Here is a 20,869-nt window from a genome sequence, read left to right as displayed (position 1 = left end):
GGAGAAATGGGCTAACAGGAGCCTCATGAAGTTCCAAGAAAACAAAGTTGAAGTCCTGCATCTGGGATGGGATAACTCCATGTATTCCCACCTGTGAGCTGGCTGAGGACTGATAGGCTAGAAAGCAACTTAATAATAAAAGGGCTCAGCAGTGAACCCTTGCAGTGAGGAAGGCCAGCCATGTCCCAGGCTGTGTTGGCAAGAGTGTAGCCAGGATCCAGGGCAATAATTATTACCCTCCATTCAGCACTGGCAAAGCTGCATCTGGAGCACTGCATTGGATTTTGAGGTCCCCAGTGCAAGAAAGGTGTTGATATTCCCCCCCCAGTCAGGGGTTTGGAACACAGGGCTAATAGGAGAGGCACAGAGAAATGGATTTGTTCAACCTGGAGAGGGGCAGGGGAGAGGTACAGACCTTACCTCTGGTTACAGCTACCTGCTGGAGAACACAGAGAAGATGGAGCCAGACTTCTCTCGGAGGCTTATAATAATGAGACACAATAGACACAATTTGCAACATTAAGAATTCATGTTCGATAAAAGAATTTTTGTTGTTGTGAGGGTGGTGAAGTACTGGAAAAAGTTGGTCTGAAAAGTCAAATTTCCATCCTTAGGTGTATTCAAGAGCTAGCTGGACAAATCTTTGACTGAACTGATTTAATTAGACCTTTGAGTTGGGCTTGAGCCAGATGAGCTCCTGAGGTACCTTCCAGCCTGAATTATTTTATAGTTGTAATATAACTAAAGAGAGAAGAGAGCATCAAAATGTACAAAACATCAAAAAAGCTGTCAGAGCAGTCAAATTGTATGAACATTCCAGTTCTTTAGGTCAGGACTATTGATAATGGAATTTGGTATCAAAAATAAGCACCCTCTTTGCTGCTGGCAAAGTTTGGTGCTCCAGATAACATACAGCTCTAAATGTGCGTGTCTGACATATGCAGAATTATCCAAATATATGTCCAAATCATCAGATCCTCCTGTGATTCTCCAATCATTCATGCTTTGTGATTTTTTTTTTTTTAAGCTTCATTTGTCCTTTACTGTTTGAAGTGGGTGTTACAAGAGTAACTAGACTAAAAATGATTTGGATAGTAAATTTTTCCTTGGTATTGTTTTTTTAATTATGACTCAGTACTGTTTGAAATAAAGCAGTAAGTGTGTGTATTTTATGTATTTTCTTTGTTTTTTTCTTTAGGAGATATCAAACATATTCTAGAAAATGAACTTCAGATTCCTGCATCTAAAATGCTGTTAAAAGGGTGGAAGACTGGAGATGTAGATGATAGTGTAAGTTTTCAACTGTGTTTTCAGTTAACTGAATTCAGAGTTTCAAACTGAGCATTCAAACTGGGTGGGGATTACAATGCAAGAATTTTGAGTCTCAAACAGTGTCAGATGTCTCGGGTGGCACAAAGAATTCTTAATCTAAAACATCTCCAAAAAAACCCCCAGGACAAATCACTTTAGTTTGTGTTGGTTTTATATGTAACATGGCCCACCTACAAAAATGATGTTTTGAAGTTACAGTAGATTTATCTTGAAACAAAATATTTGGTGGTATTGTAAATAAATATCAGTAATTAAAAGAAATAAAATAATATGTCAGAATTGGTGAACGTTTTGTATTTATAATGATTTTTCTCCCCTCAGACTGTTTTAAAAAGTCTACACTTGCCAAAAAATAATAGTCTTTATGTTCTAACACCTGACCTGCCTCCTCCTTCTTCAAGTCATTCTGGGTAAGTCTTTTGGCCATAAGTTCTATTTGTATGATTTGTTTTTTTGTGGTTTTTATGAAGCCACATGTATGCGCAGGGATCTGCAGTCAGTAAATACAAAGTGTTTTCACTGCTCTAGTAACTGTTGGGATGAGCTACATCAGCACCTCGCTGATGAAAAGAAGGTTGCTGGGGTTTTTAAAACCATGATGTGGTACATGAACGCTGTAGGTACATACAGAATTTTACACCTCTCAGATGTGATAACTTTAATTTAACAGAAGTTCAGTCCCTGTGGAAATGAGAGCTGGCCTTGCATAAGTTGCTGCATTATGTTAGTTCATTTAATGTATCTTATAAATCTGTATAAATCATTCCCAGCAGATCAGAATTTTCTTTCTGGAATGTTTGTTACATTATTTTATCTTATTTTTTTTGACTTTTAAAATGTATGTAGATAGGCTGAATAATTAATTTCCTTTAACTGAGTAGGATATCTTTTATTACTGATTTGAACACTCAAGAAGCAAGCAGTTGAGTGTTCATAAGCCACAGAGTCAGGAAGGTTGGAAGAGACCTTCAAGATTATCTATTCTGACCACCATAATCAGCCCTGAAACATATCCCCAAGGGCCCCATCCAGACATCTCTTGAACACTTCCAGAGATGGTGACTCCACCACCTCCTTGGGCAACTTATTCCAATGCCTGACCATTCTTTCAGTGAAAAAAAAATTCTGATACCGAACCTGAACCTCCCCTGGTGCAACTTTGGGCCGTTTTCTCTCATCCTTTCACTTGAGACATGGCAGAAGAGAGCGATCCGCACACCACCACAACCTCCTTTCAGGGAGTTCTAGAGAGCAGTAAGGTCTGCCCTGAGCCTCCTTTTCCCCAGGCTAAACACCCCCAGCTCCCTCAGCCGCTCCTCATCACACTTGTGCTCCAGACCTTTCACCAGCTTTGCTGCCCTTTTCTGGCCATGCTCCAGCACCTCAGTGTCTTTCTTGTGAGGGGCCCAAAAGGGGACACTGGATTTGAGGTGTGGCCTCACCATTGCCCAGTACAGGGGGACAGTTACTTCCTTACTGTCCTGTTGGTGACACTATTTCTCATACAGGCCAAGAGGCCACTGGCCTTAAGTTGCCCCACCTGGGCACACACTGACTCGTGTTCAGCCTCTGTGGACCAGCACCTCCAGGTCTCTTTCTGCTGTCAGTGAATATTCTGAACCTTTGCAAATGAAATGATGTTTTAAGGAAGATGCTCTTATAAAGTAATTTGCGATTACTTAATTCCTTCGGTTTGTTTTCTTTCCTGCCCTTTTTCCCAAAGGCAGTCCTGTATGTGCTTTTTACCAGGAAAATGTGAATGTTATTCGGTAGCCGCTAGAGGGTGCGCAGGAATTGAGCCTGGGAAAGGAGCTGCTCCAGACCAGCCAAGGCAGGGAGGGAGGGATGCACTTGGAATTGGGCAAACTGCATGAATTCCATGTTGTCTGAAGAGGGAGTTGGCTTCCTGCCCTTGTAGGCGATAGGAGAATATTCTCCAAGTGCAGTCGTATTACTAGTGAAAGGAATGCTTTGGATCAATAGAACTTAATAACTGGCATCCTAATGACTAAAAGTACTTTATGTATTACTAGAAGGTACTTGTGCACATTACCCTGTAGTCTGTGGAGGAAATAAGAATGCTGATATGAATTATAAAAACAATGATAAAGGAGAGGAGCATTAAGAGAGGGAATAGTGGCACTTTAGAATAGAGGCTGGTGAGCTGCACATGAACTGTATGTACCAACAGGAGCTGTAGTTGTATGGGAGGACAATAAGCCATTGTACTTTAGCAGCTATTTGAAGAACAGTGAAAAAACACTAGCTGGTAATCGTTTCCATTTCCAATTTCAAAATTTTCTACCTAAGTATTGCTGTATATTGTAATTTGAATGTCTTCAGTTCTGAAGAGTGTTGTTTATTGCAACTGCAGTAAAGTATATAACAACAAACTGTTTAAAAACAGTTCCTAGCCTTTTTTATTGGATTAATAGTTTTAAAGAACTTTACTAGTTAGTAAAATCAAAGTGGTTGTTACCTTTTATAGTTTATACTTGTTTCATAGTGGAGATTAGTTCTGGATATTTTTAAGATAAAAGTTGGTAGCTTTGGGATAGCAAATGATGACTAATTAGTGGCTATTTAAACACGGATAATTTGAAGGCTAGATCATCTCCCTGAAGTCATAAATTCTAGATGAAAGGGGAGGCTTGCCTCCAATTAAAGCATCAATGCAGATCAAAACACATCTAATTGAAGCAATGTACCAACCCAGTTACACTGTTTACTGCCTACTGTTAGGTCAGTTATTATTCAGATTAGTTTGTTACCCACAATTTTTAAAAGCATCTTGTTCACATCTATTATTAATGGATGTTGAAGAACTTTGCCTCTTTACTTTGTGAGTTCATCTGTTGTTTTCTTCAAATGCCTTCTATTTTGAACTAGAGATAAGTAGTTGTTATTTGAATATCTCCAGAAAGTGATATTTGAAAAGCCTGAGATTCCAGTATGGGGTATTTTATCTGTCTGCTCTTCTTAAAAGGAACAATCTGGTCTCAGCTCTGTAAACTCCAGTTTGTGCCCATTCTTTACACTGAGGCAGAACAGTGTCTCAGACATCCTTTTCCAACATACTGGTAGGTAGGCATTGAAGTTTATTGTGACAGACTGAATGGGCTTAACCCAGTACTGACTTAAAACCAGCATCTAAATGTAGTGGCAAAGTGATCCTGCAGTTTAAACAAATAAAAATCTCCTAGGGCATCTTTGTTCACCAGTGGCCTATCTAAAGCTGTTATAGGTAATAGAAACCCAGTGAATTACTACTGCATGCTAGTAAATTGAGGTGTAAGGATTAAATTTAAATGTCAAATACCACCTGTACAGTTCCACCCTGCTTCCACAATTTCAGCTGGCAAATCCATACTTATCCATGCACAATATCTAGGACAATAACCAACGTTTTTTGAGTTGTGGATGTAATGAAATCTGATTTCTGGTGAATTCCTGCCTTCTAGTGAATTCTCAGCTGCTGAGTAACTCAGTCTTCTCCATCCATGCTTCCTGTGATCTCACCTGCCTCTGATGCTGCCTCCGGTTCCTCTTTTTCTTTTTTTAGCACCTGTGTAATATTTTTCCCCTTGCATAGAGTATCCACCTCCAGTTGGCAGTCAGGTAACGTCAAAGGAAAAGTGAAGTCATGTGCTGTGTGTAGTTCTGAGATTGTTGGCCAGAGGTCAGATGGATGGAGTATAAAATACTACACTTGTAATGCAAGTAATACTTAATACAGCCTTTTACTAAAGTGGGTGGTAATTTGGGTCCCTTTCCTCTACTTAGATGTTGATTTATTCTCAGTCTTTGTTTTCTAGCACTACCAGACCACCTTAAAACCAGTGACTATGTTCAAAAGTTAACAGATGGGACAGGTGGGCGGAGAAGAACATGATTTCCTTTGGAAAACAGTCTAACAAGGAAAGATGCCAAAGAATGTCCATTTTTAATCATCCAAGGGGAGAGATCCCTTGCACCAGCTTTGTCAGATTAGATTAATCACTTCCTCAGTGTGCAATTCCTTCCCTTTGTTGCCTTGGATGCTTCTTGAAAGCTGACAATACCCAGTTCAGGAAATAGGTTTAGGAGAATACAAGAAGAAACATCAAAAGTGTGGGCATGAGAGTCTGGCCATGGAGTTGAGTCATCCAGATTGTCTGTCCTTTCTATCCTCTATGTTCTGGGAGATGCTTTTCATCAATTTTTTTTTTGTTGTTGTCATTTTAATGGCTATAATGTATTTTAAATTTATACTTTTTATGCTAAATAGCTGAAAGTCTTAGATACTTTATTATATCTGATGAATCATTGGAAACTTCAAAACAGTTAAGCCCAGGTGCATACCTTGGGGATTATTAGAAATAACATATTTCTGCTAAGTGATTGTAACTTACTGAGGAAGTGTAATCATCTGTGTGGATAGGAAATAAAACCCACAACTCCCATCTTTCAAGCAATGGGTCCATATATTGCTGAATGCTTTAGATTGTTGCAGAGCAGTGGTGTTGGGGGCGCAGTGTCTTGTATGTTATCAACTGTAGCAGAGTGTTAATTAAGAACGATGTAACCTGCAACTCCAATTATTAGTATTGTCTGTTTAGCTGGACAGGAGCAGTACCTTGCTTTAGTTACTTTGAAAGCTTCCATAAGAATGGTAAGATTAATGTTTTATTTTCACATCTGCTCATGAGACAGTTTAAAAATCCTGAAGTTTAAAATGCAATAGAATGTAAACAAAAGGGCTTCTGCTCATTTACATGTTAGCCAGATTTGCTAACTGATTGCTGTTTGAACCTAATCTACCACCTCCTGCTGCATTAGCTACAACAAACATTACATTTACATACTGATTTCTTATTTTGTTTTAATGTAAATAATCTGTAATTACAGTAAATTTGGACTTCTGTTGACATGAGCTTGTATAAATCTGTACATTTAAAATGGAAATGTTAATTACTTTGTGTCATACCTATTTATATAAAAATCAGAGATTTTGGGGGAAATCTCCCCGTGACTGAGAAAAATCTTGCCTAATGGGAAATACTGAATGTATTTCATAAAAACTCACAAAACTGAAATGAAAAGAAGCATTTACTGATCATTAATTAAGGATATACTTTCAGTCTCAAAGTTTAAAATATATTATTAAAATTTCAAAGAAAAATGGTATTAAAAAGCAAAGTATTACATCAAAAATCAAAGCATTAAGTCAGTCACTTAACAGTAGATAGAACCAGTCTGGTTTATGTGTTTTATATGTCCAAGTCTCTTGCTAGAACTGGTCAGAGCAATGACCATACTAAGGTCTGTTTTCTTTTGTCTATTCTTGAACTTCTCTTTGAGTGTCAGCAGAGTACCTTAAATGGAGGATTGGTGCCCAAAAATACAGGTTCCCTGACCTCCTGTTCTGAAAAGTGAATGTATAATCATTCAGCTGAGTTGTAATGGCATCATACCACCTATCAGCAAATGCTTTTGAAAGCTAAGGTTTACAGTGGGGGGAAAATGGTGCTCGCAAGAGTGGCCTACTTTAGTCCTGTTTCTTTTCCCAATAATTTGGTTTTCTTTTCCCAGTTCTTAGGTTAATTCTTAGGTTTTCCTATTCTTAGGTTAATAAAATTCTCTTAGCACTGATGGCAACAAAAAAAAAGAAGAAAAAGATAAAAGAAAATCTGTCTTGACTTTAGTGGGACCTGGAGTTTGGCCCTGACTTTTTTTTCCTTTTCATGCAGATATTTTATTTGAAAGATTGTAGTCAGCTAATAACATTTTAGGAAAATTAAACAGCTGCAAACATGAAGCCAGAATTTTAGAAATGTGCTACATATTCAAAGTCAGTCTTCTCAATACACTTGTGTGGACCTAAAAAGAGATAAGGTTCAGTTTACTGTCACTGAGAAGTTTCCTTTAAATACTTTTATATTGTAAATTCTATTGTAGCCTTAATGGCTGAAAATACAATTATAGGGCATGGTATATTTTAGAAACAGAGTTCTGTTGGCACAAATAATTTGGGGTAATCTACATCCCCAGTTGCTGGAGGAAATTAATATGGGAGGGACTGACATCACTGGCTGTCCAGCTGCGTGTTCAAATCCCGCAGAGGAGCCTTGGTACCAACACTGGCACCAACCACCCATAGGATGTGCCATCAGTTCTTCCTCCCTTTCCCTTTCCAAGTCTTACAGCTGTCAGACCACGTGAGATTTTGATGTAGGAGCTCCAAGGAGTAGATCAGTTGAGCACTGAATGTCTGTGTAAGCAGAAGTAATATTCCTCAATATATTATTTTTCTGTAATAATAAGAAGAAAAATTGAACAATTAACCATGCACTTTATTTGCTAACATTTTCAAACCCAGTTTTTACTCAGTTTTTTGCAGGTTTTGGTTTTTTTTTTTTTAGCCAGCTTAATTTTCAGCCTCTTCTTTCCCTCTGCTTATCTATGAAAATGTACTGAGAATTTGCTTGTTAACAAGCTTAGCTTGTGTTGCTTAGAAATCCAGAAGTAGAGGTGTCAAAATTGTTAGTTACTTCAAAAATTAAGGCTTTTAATTTTTAGGCACTTGATTTAACTCTGTTTGAAGGGTATTTTTTCATTTTCTACATACTTCCAGCTGTCACAAGTGGAAAAACCTTTCCTATGAGCTTTTCATTAGCATGCTGTATTTTGGGGAGTACTGAAGGGTGTGTATCGTGCATAACTGGAGAGATTGAGGGTTTGATCGGACTAGGCTGTTTCCTTCTATGTTTACATCAATTACAGAATGAAAACATGAGTCATGTTATCAGTTTGCATCTACAGATTTTTCAGATGGAGTCAAAATTAGCTATAACAGAGCCTTGTGTGAGTCCGTATGGAATCCAGAGCCTTTCACATATGCTGTGATTAATGTTTTCAGAGCAATTAAATATGTCATTTGCCTCCAGTATTTGCTGAAAACAAATAAAAAATCAGAATCTGAAAAAGCACAGCAGGATATTTTAGTTGCTACTGAACATTTGCCAGAAGAAAATACGGTTATGGCAATGTGAAACTTACTGACAATCACATTAGAATTACCTTTGAAAATAGGCATACAACTTTGCAGGACTCTTTTTTTAGGCCTTTTCTTACAAGTCTTTGTGACAGGTTCAGAAAATGTCATGTTCAGCATAGATGACTACAGTAGAATTTGTAGTGTCTCTCGTGCACATGATCATACTTAGCATTGACAATGAGTTATATTTATTTTCCGTATTACAAAACTATAAAAGACAAGAAATAGAACTTCGTGATTTCATTTTGTAGTAAGTGATTAATAAGTTGTCACAGAAGCCAAATAAAGTTGCTGAGTGAAGATATTTTTGTAAGGTAACTTTCCGTGAGATATTCAAGCAAATTGTGCATCTCTTGCTGAAGCATCCAGTGAGTGTTGTATGAGCTCCTTGCCATCAGAGCAGAAAAACTGCAGGTCAGTAGTTACAGTAGGAGTTTAACACATTATGTCTCAAATAATTTAGGAGTCTTTCTTGTCTTCTTGTATTGTAAGATACAGTTATGCTGACCTGCATTCAGAATTTGTCCTTTATTGCTAAGAGGAATAGCATGTTGGAGTGTCATGGAATAGTGAAGATGTGAAATAAAATACCACAGTCTGTCATTCTTTTACGTGTATGTGGTAAGAAAAAAAAGAAGTGAATAAGCCCAATTTAATTTCATATGCCACTGAACAGGTCAAATCTACATAAATAGTGTTTAGAAACAATAGCTGTGGTATGGTGTTGCTGCGGTTTTGTGGCCTGTGGAAGATTGTACACAGCCATAGTCACCGTGTCTATAACTTAACTCCTACCTTCTATTTTGAAAAATAGATAGCTGCATGATTTTGTACCTAATTAAGCAAACAGGACGCCTTTTGTAACATCCAGAGGTTTTATTTGCTTGGAGAATCACAAAAAAACCCCAAGTTTGTGACAACATGAACATATAGTTGGCCTGTTTAAACTGGATCTTAAGATTTTTTTTTTTTTCCCTAAATGTTCAGTACCCACACAAGAAATTTTCCTGTGGTTACTTTTCCAGTTCTAATTAACTGGGTTTATGTGCTTTGAATGAAACTAGGTGGAAGAATTTCCATTTGGTTTCTGCCTCAGGTAACCTTAGGGAAGTGAGAGCGTGCTTTGCCTTGTTCCACTTACCATCAGTTCTTAATGTGCATCATAGCTTGATATTTTGTCTGGTCATCAATATACTGACAAGACTGGTATTAATGGCATTATGAGTGCTAAATACACCCAATGTTTGTGAAGATAATGTGACTCTCTCGATTTTGAGAATACTTAACATTAGAACAGCTTTAAAGGCTGCAGTCGCCTTATTAAGGAAGGAGTTCAGGAATGGCCTTTGGTCATTCTCAGCATGCTTCCTTGCATTTAAGAGTGAAAAGAGAGATGATAATGTTGTGCCTGGACTTGTTCATGTAGAGTTTAGGGTACCCTGGGGTTTTTGCATCTAACTGTAAAACAAGCTATAACATGCTTATCCCTGATTTTCTTGTTTTTCTTTCAACCATTTCAGGGCCCTGCAGGAGTCATTAAATCAAAACTTCATGCTGATTGTCACCCATCGAGAAGTCCAGCGGGAGTACAACCTCAACTTCTCAGGAAGCAGTACCATTCAGGAGGTGAGTGCTGTTTCACAGCTGAAGAATAAATGTAGCTCATTATAGTTAATGCCAGCTCTGTTAAAAGGGGTTTGCATGGTCTTGATGGATATTCCTTCATTTTATTAGTCTTTTTTTTTAATCAACTGGATCATCAAGATTGCTGTAATTTGATTAAAGAACTTGGTCAGCAAAAAGGTTTTCTATTAAATTATACAGAAAGGATGTTTCTTTTTACAGCATAGTAGCAAAATACATGAACAGTATTTATTGAGTTGTCCGAATTACATTTTATCTTTAAGCCTCTTGAAGCTCCCTCTATCTTGTCTTCTTTTAACCAGCTCCATCTCCATTTTATAGGCACCTCAACTGGTTGCTGTTGGAGAGCTGTAATTCTTGCTGGCTTGGGAGCCAAATGGTTTTGTGTATAATGGATGTTGCTGCCATTCTGTGGAATGGCCAGCAAGGGGTGATATTGGAGAGAACTTCATCAGAATTAAGTCCTATGGGAACAAATATCTCTAATATGACTCTGGACTCTCTGAATTTAGAACAAGTAGACCCTTGCATATTTTTAAAACTCCTTTCTAAAACAAAGGTTGTTGTTCAGTGCTCCATGCTCTGTCTAATGCCAGATGTTTTGGATGTTATTTTCCATATAACCCACTGCCTTCTGGAAACACGACAAACAACCTAGAAATATGAATCTTCAGAATTCACATTACAAAACATTAAGATTAAATGTTTGCTTTTCAAATTAAATGTATGTTTGCTATTATTGGTCTGACACTTCTCTCAGTCTTTTAGGGTTGAACAGATTTTATTGAAGTTTTTCACGTCACATGCTGACATTGTAGACAGAATTAATTTAAGTTCTGTAATGTTAGCTATGGGAGCAGTATCTCATGCTACACTAAAAAATGATAATTAACTCTTTTCATTGTGAATACTGTTATTTTTAAGATCTAAATTGTGATCTTTTTCCTGCTTAAAGCCTGTTTTCTACTTTTTATTTTTAAACCTATTATAATAATTTCTGGTTTGGATTTTTGTGGTAATACAAATGAATGTGTTTGCATCAGGTTGATTTTTGAGGGGCTAAGGTCTGACTCTTTACAATTAAACAGAATTGGAATGTTTATGGAAATAAATGATCAAAACATGTGGTTTTAATTCTAAAATGGTGAGATTCTAAAAGAAAATACATACATACATGTTGTCAGTTTGATTTTTATCTATGCTGTATCAATTACTTCTTTACTGGTGGGTCTTACCTGGCTTAAAGGAAGCAGAAAGCTGTGACTGGGGAATCTCAGCTGCCTTTACATGCACTGAAGTTCTTGTTTGTTGGGAATGGCAGGTTACGGTTAACATGTAACCTCTCAACGTAATTTAAAAGTCAGTTGTGATTTTCCCCACTAAACAACCAAAATAAGAACCCCCCCAGCACCCCATCACGAATAGGAAACCTTTCTCTGCCTTTCTTGTATCTAAGTGTCACATCCAGTAGAGTGTGTAAAGTTAAGAAGACCATTTCAGAGGCTGAAATGAATAGAGCTTTCTGGCCCTTCTTGTGCAGCTGATGCTGAACAGGTGAATGTTCCTGTCTGTGCAAAGTCTCCTGGAAATCCCTGGGGATTTGGCTGAGGTAAAAGGGTTGCAGAACATTTGTCTAATTATACAAAACAAGCACTGTTTTGTATGTTACCTCCCTAATGGCTTCTTAATTTAATTTTTTTTTTCTTTTAGCATAGAGTGATCATTTTAACAAATGATTGATGAATCAATCTAGTTAGCCTTGTGATTTGGAGGAATCAGCGATATCTTTCCTTCTCTCCTTTGTCTCCATCCTCTCCAGGGACTGTTAGATTTTTTTTTTTTTCTTCACTCTTGTTCGCACTTTAACAAATTAATAGTTTACTTTCCTTCTGGTGTATTTTTGTAATGGTGGAGAAGCTCAGTGTGAGATGCAGTTGCCAACCACAAGAGGGCAGGAAGGACTATTCAATTATTCTCTAAAAATGCCGCTCAGTGTTTTCAAATTAGCTTCTGGTATATTAACAAAAAGGAGTATAATGGCCAAGTTATTGTTTGATTTACAGATAATTGGCATATTGCAGGGAGGAGACTTAATTTCACCCTTTTAAATTAAACAGGGAGATTTAAAAAGACATAAAATATTCATTAATGTTCAGTGATTATAAAGCAGTGGCATATATTTATTCTACCTTTATTACTGTTTCGATGGGAAAATACTGCAAATATTTCAGAAATCGACTTGACCATACTGACAAGTTGAAATGTTTAAGCAGTGTTAATGCAATCTACTCACACGCTATATCCTATGCAGAAAGATTCAAAATGACTACATCAATTATTAAAAGAAGTATTTAAAATTCTATAAATGTTCTACTTCTTGCCACAGTTGGGTGCAACTGTCTCTCCAGCGCTAGTTGTTCAGTTTGTTGTTATTATTAATACTGGGCATTTTAAGGAATATATATTTTTTCCAAGTGTCTCAAAAAACCCCCAAACTCACACCAAAAACTCAACCCCACCACCCTTTCAAAACCTCATAAATATTTTGCAATGGATCAAAAGCAAAATCCAGTGAGCTCTCAGCTGTGCTTTCCTAAACTACGATTTCTTCAGTTCTCTGCTGTCTTTTTTTTATTGTTTAGAATGCATGTTTAATAGTAAATGATATTTGGATGAATTTTTTTTTTCAAAGAAATTGTGGTGTTTGGTGGGGAAACAATGTGACAATAAAATTCTCTGAGAGAAGCCTGGAGCTGTAGTGCTCATGTCTGCTTCTACAATTTCTTGCATATTAATTTATTGGTTGGATTTTTGGATGGAACTTGAAAATGCCTTTGGTTTTTTTTTTACCGTGCTTTATCTAAATTTGTAACTGTTTACATATTAATTTTTAATTTCTCATCTTAAAAAATATAAGTTGCATTCAGTTATATTGTTGTGGGATTATGAGTTTATACAGAATCTTCGGAAATTAAATAAAAAAATGAAACAGAACGTGTAAAAAATTCTGGATATTCAATTTTTAATTTTTTTTTTTTTTTTAGTTGAGCAGGGTAGTAGTTAACTTGGAAATTTAATAATAACATGGTGGTCTAAATTGCAAATTAATCTGTGTCACAGGTTTCTGACATCTGTTTGTTCTTGTAAAATTGCAGTATTAAATTAATTCTGTGCAGATACTGTTCTGGGAAATATCATAGTTACTTTTTTCTATGATCTACATTTTAAAGTGGAAATTAGTAGGTTTTATGCCAGTTTGGAGACTGTAAATGAATACATTTCCAGTGTATTAGATGGTTAAATAAGAATAAGTCTAACAAATTGAACTCCTAATACAAGACTAAAAGGAGTTTTCTGCCTAAGACTTGCTCTTTATTCTGCTAAGATAATTTGTAGAGGCTGTCTGTAATTGGAGAGAATTTTTAAGTTTAGGTTTGAGAAGCTATGTGCTAAATTATTACAAGGCATTGCCACAATCAGGATAACTTATTTTCTGAGTATTCTTACCAATTCATTCTCATTTAGAAATGAACATTTCTACTACTTTTCATTTTTGCACATTGTAGTTGTATTATTTGACAGAAATGAAGGACAGCCCTTTTCAGAGGGGGCAATATTTAAATGTTTCATGGAAAGCAAGTTTGTGTTCTGATCCTGGAGCAGACAAACTAATTTGCGAAAAACTTACTGGATTTGAGTTCTTGTCACAATAGCGTGCTCTCTGCTTTTTGTTTAAGTGCCTGCCATAGGGAAGAAAAGCAAACATTTTTAACAAACTGGATAGCTCCAGTTAGTTATAAACAAGGAGTTTTAAATTGTCTGTTTTACTTTTGATACAGACTTTGAAGCCTTTTTGTGATTCCCGTGTGCAGGATTACAGAAATGTCCAGTGTACACAAGCTGTGGCTGCTAAAGGGTGGACGAGTTAAATATGCAGAATCCTCAGTCCTCTCATAGATTGGTGATTTTATTTTGTAACTGCTGGAAATTCCAATTGAGAATACTGTGTAAAGCACCTACTGGGCACTATAATTCTCAATAAAACATAAAATTGTGCAAACAGTGCAAAGAAGATGGGTCCTTAAGTACTGGCTGTCTCTGCATAGCTGCCTCTGCTCTTTATTCCGTTCCTTTAGCCAATAATCTAAACGGGGGCTGCCTGCTCAGCATCCCTGTCACCTGTGCTAGGTAATATATTTGTTCTCTGTTCCCTACAGACTTAACTGGCTAAGGTGGAATATGAAAAGCAATGTATCCAATAGCACTCCAGGCAGGAGGAGGAACTATTTGTGCATACAACTGCTTGGGCTGAGATAAACTGTAAATTCTGTGTTGACAGACCCTAATGACAATTTCAAGTCCTTTGTGATGAAATTTTTTTAAAACTTTTCTGATAAGTGGACGAATGTTAAACAAGGTGCAAAAGCACTGTTTATGAACATGCAGGCAGAAATCTGATTTAAAAGGCCTAAATGAATGTAATATATAAATACAGATAAGCGGATGAATTTACCTTCAGCATGCAGAAAAATAATCCGGCTGAAGGTCTTGTACCTTTTTCAGATCTGTTTTTTGATATCTGAACAAAATATTTTCAGGCCAGTTGTTGTTGAGTGAGATCATTCAAAGTAAAGGTCAGACACTGACATGAGGACATGAAATGTATGTGTAAATAATGTTATTCTTTTAAATGTAACTAAGTGATTAAAGTAACATACATTTGCCAGAATATAGACGGATCCAAGTACATACATTACCAGTTTCAGAAACAGTTGTTTTATATTTTGACATTTTTTACTTACTTTAAAATTGTTGAAAACTATTCTTTTTGTAATAAAAATCAGTAACTAACACTTTTTGGTATTTAATAGGAGGTGCACAAATGTTCTATTGTTCAAATATTCTTGGTATCAGAGGAGCTGGTAAAATACATTGCTGTACTGATTGTACGCAAGAGCAGTATAATGTTTTTGTGAAATTTGAACATTTTGTTTGCTTTTTAAAGAAATCTGTCGTGTTAAAATTGTATTCAATTTATAACGAGTCAGAACAACAGTATACATAATTTAAACATCTATCACTGTGATAACCTCGGTGTTCTACAGTGATAAATGAGTACCAGCTAGCGAGCCAGGCTTTGACTTTTAGAACAAGGAGAGAAAAATCTTATCTTTAAAAAGCTAAATCAACTTCTTGATTTGTTTTTTTGCCTTTCTGTTATAGAAAACCAGCACATTGCTAAAGTAAAGCGTATTTGCTGAAAGAAATCCTTAATAAACTTTTTGTAAGTGGTCATGTGTTGGAAATTATATGAAAAGGAAGTTCCTTGGGAAATAAAGAGAAAATACCTTTTATCTACCTGTTCAAAAGTGATAGCTTTATTAGACACTTAAAATATCATAATACCTGACTGTAGAGATCTGTTTCGAAGACAGGCATAAAACTATTATTCTTCTTCTCTTTATGCAACAGAAACAGCAATAAGAGATAAAGAAAGGGCACTACTTCTCACTTAATTATGAAACTTAATATATTCCTGACAGAATATGTTTCATAACCTGTAATTTGGTTTTGGTGGGTTTGGACGTGCATATCATTAAAGAAACGATCTTCAGTTATCAAAAACTAGTAAACATGGACATTTTTATATGCAAGAAAAGGCAGAGAGTAAATAATTGCACTGGTGACCAATACTGTAATAATCCTGTTTTACAATATGCACTTGACAGGTTGTAATAGTGCTAATTGAAGAGACTAATTCACACTTGCTTCATTCTATTCAAAGGCAAAATCAGCAGCTTGTTTTGCTTTTGACCAGATGGTCCTGATGAACACCTACTGTGCACTTTAAGTGCTTTACTAGAATTACAAAGGCTGGGGGCTGCATCCGACTCAAAATGATTTGAGAAGAGAAAAAAACCTCACTGCTCAATGGATTTGGTGCAACTAAATTAATTCTAGTGGACCCATTACACATTGAGCCCCCTTTTCAAAGTGCTGAGCCTCCTCGTTTGTTCTGTAGCAATGAGAAAGTGAAAGGCAGATTACTGCAAACAGAAATAAAAAAAAAGTGCTGTGAAAAGGAGAAAAGAGGCCTTGAAGCCTTTTCATATCATTTGGGTTTTTCAAGTGCGTTATTTTTGGGGAGGGTGGATGTATGAAAAGCCAATTGGAGTTTTTTTTGTTTTAAAGTGCGCTATTTAAGTACTATGAATATAAAAGCAAGAGCAACAGTTGACTGAGTTTACTGTGGTAAAGCTTTGTGTCCAAGGATGAATCAAATTCATTATAGTCAATGCTTTGTATTTTCATATGAATGTAGGGTTAGTTTCACAAGACTGTGTCTGTTTAGGATAATTATAATTTAATATTTTCCTTTCATAAAGTTATCACTGTAGTTTATCTAAAATTTGCTGAAAGCAGGGTTTTTTCCTTGAATAAATTTAGAAGCACTCAGAGTTTAAAACTCCAAAGGAAGCTGTCTGATTTGCAAGGGAAGGCGAGGCAGGTTCCAATAGCGTCGAAGCATAGATTATTATAACTAATTAGAAGTCACACATCTGTTAGCTTTCAGTTTGTCAGCTTGTAGTTTAGTGTGTATGTTTATATCTCTCTTCTTCCTTTCTCTCCTTCTCTGTCTCTTTACACTCTGTCCATAAGTGTTGTTGCATTGGAGAGAAACTCTCAAAAGGATAAGGATCAATTTATTTGAATTTGAAAATAATGAGGAGTCATTGTTATAATTTTGGTTATGGGTTCGGCTCTGTAAATGCTCAGTCATGTGAGTTGTCCTTATTTTAGAAGTAATCATGTTGAATTGAATGGCTTTGCTCATGTAATTTAAGGATGCTAAGGATTTTGGGGATCAAGACCTAATTTAAAACCCTGAATTTTTTAAAAACTGCAATTAAAACCATCGCTTGCAATTCTGATTTTGAATATTTGCTGTGTTTTACTTTCGAGGTGGTGAATTTTTATGCAAGGCTTCCATCATAATGCTAGCTATTAAAAAGGTGTTAGCATGAAATGACAAGAAAACCTAAGCAGCTTTATGAACATATTAAACAGCTATGTCCCTAGTTCCTGTGCTATTTAAGGTGGGAAAGCAGTACTCTGTAGCTAAATAGCATAGTGCTGTTATCTGTGTAAATTATATTTAGTTGAATAACAAATGAAAAATTAAAGTTAGCATTTTTTTTTGCAATTAAAAAAAATTAATTTACAGCTTGTAAATTAAAGTGGTTTAGAACACGGTTTAACCTTTCTATTCTGTGTTAACTATAATATGATCACTTCTATTATTGCATGATATACACTTATATTAAAAAAAACACAATCGTTGAATTGCTGATTTGTTTTCAAACAATGAAATTTGTATTTGTGCAAATTATAGTAGGCACAGTGTTCTCTCATGTTTTCTCATCAAACAACCCAATTATACTTATAAATAGTGAGGTGCTAATGAACTGTTGTTCTGGAAAAGTTGATTTTTTTTTTTTTTTTTAACTTGAGTAAGAAAGGAAACACTTCACAATTTTAGAGTGTTTGCTTGGTGAGAAAATATTTGAAAATATTGTACTTATGTAAATCATGTTGGTGCTATCACTTTTAAATACACAACAGAAGCTAATCTAAAATCCCCATCAGTTCATATGGAGCCTAACTAGATTCTTGACATTGTAAATTGCTCACTTAATTGGGATCTGAGGACTTACGTGTATTCATTGAGTTACAGAAGTTGTTTCCTAAGAGTTTATATTTCGGTTTGAAGTTTATCACTGCATTCACTTAATAGAAAGAGGTAATTTTTTGGATAGTTGTGGTGATTAGGATATTTAACATAGTAGTTGTGGAGTTAGGACACCAAAATGGTATCTTGAAGAAGGAGTGTAGTGATAGTGCTGCACTGGGTTGCTTTGTAATTACTATGCAAAGAAAACACTCAGTTGCTGTTTCAGCTGTGAATTAATAATGTTTGTCTCTGTCCCGTCCATAACATCTTAGTGACTCGGAGCACTGTCTCTGTAGTAAACCTGTTTCTTAGGGTTTTCAGTTATGTTCCCATATCTGTGTAAAACATGAACTTGAAAAGTTATTCTTTTGTTTTTGTCCCAAGGATTGTGGGCGTAAATTGGAGAGCCTTGCACTCATTTAAAGGATAAAATGGCCTCATAATCACCCTCAAGAAATCCCTGTTACTGTTTTTAAAAAGGGTTATAGCAGCTCTCAGCAAATATTTGCAATAAGTGGCAAAATTTATGCCTTGCTTTGTCATAGTTGCGTGACCAGACAGTGGGGTATAGGATTGTTTTAAGGTTTTTACAGCTGCAGGGAAAAAGCATCTGTTCCTAGAAAAGCCTTCATTGTTTAATTTTGACACTGACTTTTCCATGCTGCTTGTACCAGTCTCTGGATTAGGTGCCACTAAGATAAAATTTGTTTTAAGTTGCTCTCAAATACAGCTGTCACTATACACAGCCTTGTAGCTTAGGCAAAGGAGACATAATCAAAATAAGCATTTTTGTACAAGGTCATTTGTTAGACTGGGAAACCCAGAACAGGAATTTTGACGGTATTGTATCTTGTGAGTAGCTCAGCTATTAGATTTTGTGTTTGTTTAATAATTCTGGTGATGACTAACATATATGACTCCCTCAGAAACAATGGAAAAAAGGGACTTTTTTAGCTGCACTGCTTTTCTTTACCTATACTTTATATTAAATTTATTTTGGTTGAGCAGTTACTTTGGTATTCTATTCCATACACTCCATGTATGTGTGTTTGTTTCTCTATATCTCTACAGTGAAATGGAATGATTTACAAAAATTAGGGAAAATTGACATTTTTGAAAGGGCTTCCATTTTTTCCTTCAAAGTTTCCAGTGAATTAAAAATGAAAGAGCACTTCATTTTATGTATCCCAGAGTTGTGTTAATTTCTACCCAGCTGGTCTAAACTGATTGATACAAAGCCAAATTTGTGACCGCCTGCATTACAAAGTCTGCAATTTGCTAATGAATTATGATAATAATCTTTCATCACACATGAAAGATTTAGACAAACAATTTACTAACTATATAGTTTGATCACAATTTTTGGGTTTGTACCAAGCCTCAAATCTACTTTATTTTGCCCTGCCTAGATTAGCAGACCAAAGTGAACCTACCTTTGCCTTGTTTTGAAAGCAGTAATGCTGGAAGTTAAATGGGGATAATGGTGGACAGCAGAAACGATACAGGCTTGTGGTGTAAATATCCATATTTAATGTATATACAAATAAAATCACCCAATGTTCAACTAGAGGAGCATCACAGTAGGCATTGCACAAGAAGTTGTTAGAGACTGCATCTGCTGTTGTGGGGACACAGAAGTAAATGAAAACAGGCCATAGTTTTTCTAGTTAGACCTTCTCTGGGTATGAGGGAGGCAAACTAATTAAAACATAGCTAGACAAAGCCATAGGAGCAAACTGGGCTTAAAAGGAATGGAAAGGAAAACCAAATCCTCCAGAAGAGGAGCAGCTGCCATAAGATCCTGTCAGCTTTAGTGAAGTTTATGGTTGCCTGCATGTGATGTCAGCAAAGAGTTGATCTTGAACATTCTAAGGACTTTCTGAGGACAATGTTCACAGTAGGACATGAGCACAGTATAAGCAAATATCTTCCTGTATGAAATGTGCTCATTTTTGGTCATCTCGGACAGCAGATCATCCACCTTCTGACCAGAGGTTACTTCCCAGTTCTGCAGAACTTGCTTCTGTACACAGTAAAAAGGAGAGGAGTTCTGTGTTCAGTGCCCTCTGACTTTTCTTCTGTTTTGCACATAGCCTTTATCATTTTCCTACTCCTCTTGAGCCCAGTAGAGTGGATTTAAGCAGAAAACATTTTGATGTCCGCCCTAGAAAAACCATCAACCAACCAAGAAAACCCACACATGTCCAGTGTTGTCATTGTTACTTGGATGAAACTGTTGACTTCAGTGGTTTCTGTCTTTATGTGCTTTTCTTCAGACCGTGTGGTACCCAAAACAGCTGGTTTCTAACCCCAAAACCACATATGTATTGCTGCCCCAAACAAAACCACATTGAGATTCCTGTGGCTTCTGTTATGTAAAGTATTGTTTGACTGGTAAAAAGATAAAAAAATAAAGGAACTGTGAGTAAAGGCGAGAAAGTAGGACAATGAGCAGCATGAAGAAAATGCCATCCAGAGCAGGGACTGGTAATTTGGCTCTGTGGAAAGGTTAGGAAGGGAGCTTGGAGTAGGTGCTGACTGGAAAAGGGGTTGAACTATGAACAAATACGTTTTGTTGGGGTTTTTTTATTATGTTGTTTGTTCTTACCATAGTTTGGGAACTAGAACTTAATGAATTACCAGGACTGTATTCATTAATTACTTCTTACTGCATCAGGTTAAAAGAAAAAAGTCTTAAGTTTGGTTAGAAGGGGGTATTTTTTTCATCAGTCTTCTTGGGTAATAGAAAGGACAGAACAGCGCTGTAAAGATTAAATCTATTTTAATTCACTGAGTTTTGGAATAAAAAGGTATTATTAGAAAACCTGGACTTTTTTTTTCCTTTTTTTCCCCCCTACATTACCTACAGAATCTCTTATAGGCTGTACCATATGCAGCATAGAACAGTGCTAATATTTATTCTTTGGGGTTGATACTTTTGGAACTATGAGAATTTAGTACAACGGGGAAAATTTTTGAGACATGATTCTTTGTAGTTATTACTTTGGAGTGGCGAAGGGGGTGTGAACAGCAAAGATTTGATGTACCAATGACTTTAACCCTGGCCACTCTTCTTTGCCCCTAGGAAGGTGATTATATGTAGTAGCTGTTACCTGGTACACTGA

General features: G+C 36.3%; 1 protein-coding gene across 1 annotated transcript in view; it reads left to right on the top strand.

The window, feature by feature from the left end:
• Positions 1–20,869, top strand: part of FAF1 (Fas associated factor 1) — a 156,097-nt gene that overhangs the window by 38,486 nt on the left and 96,742 nt on the right. Inside the window, exons 5-7 of the mRNA XM_051799726.1 lie at positions 1,199–1,290; positions 1,654–1,742; positions 9,889–9,994. Of these exons, the coding sequence (XP_051655686.1) occupies positions 1,199–1,290; positions 1,654–1,742; positions 9,889–9,994 (287 nt within the window). The remainder of the gene's footprint in view (positions 1–1,198; positions 1,291–1,653; positions 1,743–9,888; positions 9,995–20,869) is intronic.

The sequence above is a fragment of the Manacus candei genome, unplaced genomic scaffold (assembly GCF_025592945.1).
Source record: "Manacus candei isolate 608988 ecotype Guabito, Panama unplaced genomic scaffold, ASM2559294v1 h1tg000005l, whole genome shotgun sequence".
In the NCBI taxonomy this organism is placed as follows: Eukaryota; Metazoa; Chordata; class Aves; order Passeriformes; family Pipridae; genus Manacus; species Manacus candei.
This window is presented reverse-complemented; position numbering and strand designations above follow the sequence as displayed.